Source organism: Geospiza fortis, unplaced genomic scaffold (genome assembly GCF_000277835.1).
Source record: "Geospiza fortis unplaced genomic scaffold, GeoFor_1.0 scaffold396, whole genome shotgun sequence".
Lineage (NCBI taxonomy): Eukaryota > Metazoa > Chordata > Aves > Passeriformes > Thraupidae > Geospiza > Geospiza fortis.
In genome coordinates this window covers 1,648,878-1,649,538 of record NW_005054345.1, presented here as the reverse complement: position 1 = coordinate 1,649,538, position 661 = coordinate 1,648,878, and the positions used below count along the sequence as shown (strand labels likewise).

Below are 661 nucleotides of genomic sequence, written 5' to 3'. Positions count from 1 at the left end.
TGCCGCGGTGTCCCGCGGCCCCTCAGCGACACCGGGGCGGGGGCGGAGCGAGCGACCGGGGCCCGGGCCCTATGGACCCGCCCCTTAAAGGCGCAGCGCCCCCATTGCGGAACGGGCCGGGTGTCCCTGCCCCAAAAAGCAGCCATGGCCAGTCTTGCAATCATCCCTGCTTATCCCTCTGAATTCCCCCACCCCGGCGATTAGCAGACGTTTTCAGAGGTCTTTTCCAATCCAGCTGATCCTGTGGCTCTGTAATTCTTTTCCTCCAGAGATGTCTTTGGGATGGATACTTGACGAGATCCTTCTCTTTTTATGAAATGCTGCTTGTTACCTCCAGATTTATTTACAGTGAGAGCTGAACATCTGACCCTTCATCCACTCAACTTCCCCTTCCCTCACTCCGTAATCCTTGAGGACCTCCACGGCCCGGGCAGAATGCAAATCACCTCCTGCCTCCCACAGACCTGGCTGCATCCCGCACAGCCGATGCCAGGTCCAGCCAAGCTCCTGGCGGGGCTGCTTGGTGGTGCCCCAGTTTCGCACCTCACGCTCCTCCCTCACCCCCCTGCAGCGGGCTGTCAGCGCTGCTGACTCCCGGCCGGGGCCGTTCCCCCGGAGGCGGGGCCCGGCCCGTGCCGGTTCCGGCGGCGGCCATGTCCCT

At 62.8% G+C, this 661-nt stretch overlaps 1 protein-coding gene across 1 annotated transcript in view; it reads right to left on the bottom strand.

Moving 5' to 3' along the window:
* Positions 1-655, bottom strand: part of SCP2 (sterol carrier protein 2) — a 19,781-nt gene extending 19,126 nt beyond the window's left edge. The window contains exon 1 of the mRNA XM_014307804.1: positions 562-655. Coding sequence (XP_014163279.1) covers positions 562-655 — 94 coding nt within the window. The remainder of the gene's footprint in view (positions 1-561) is intronic.
* Positions 656-661: the final 6 nt, after the last annotated feature.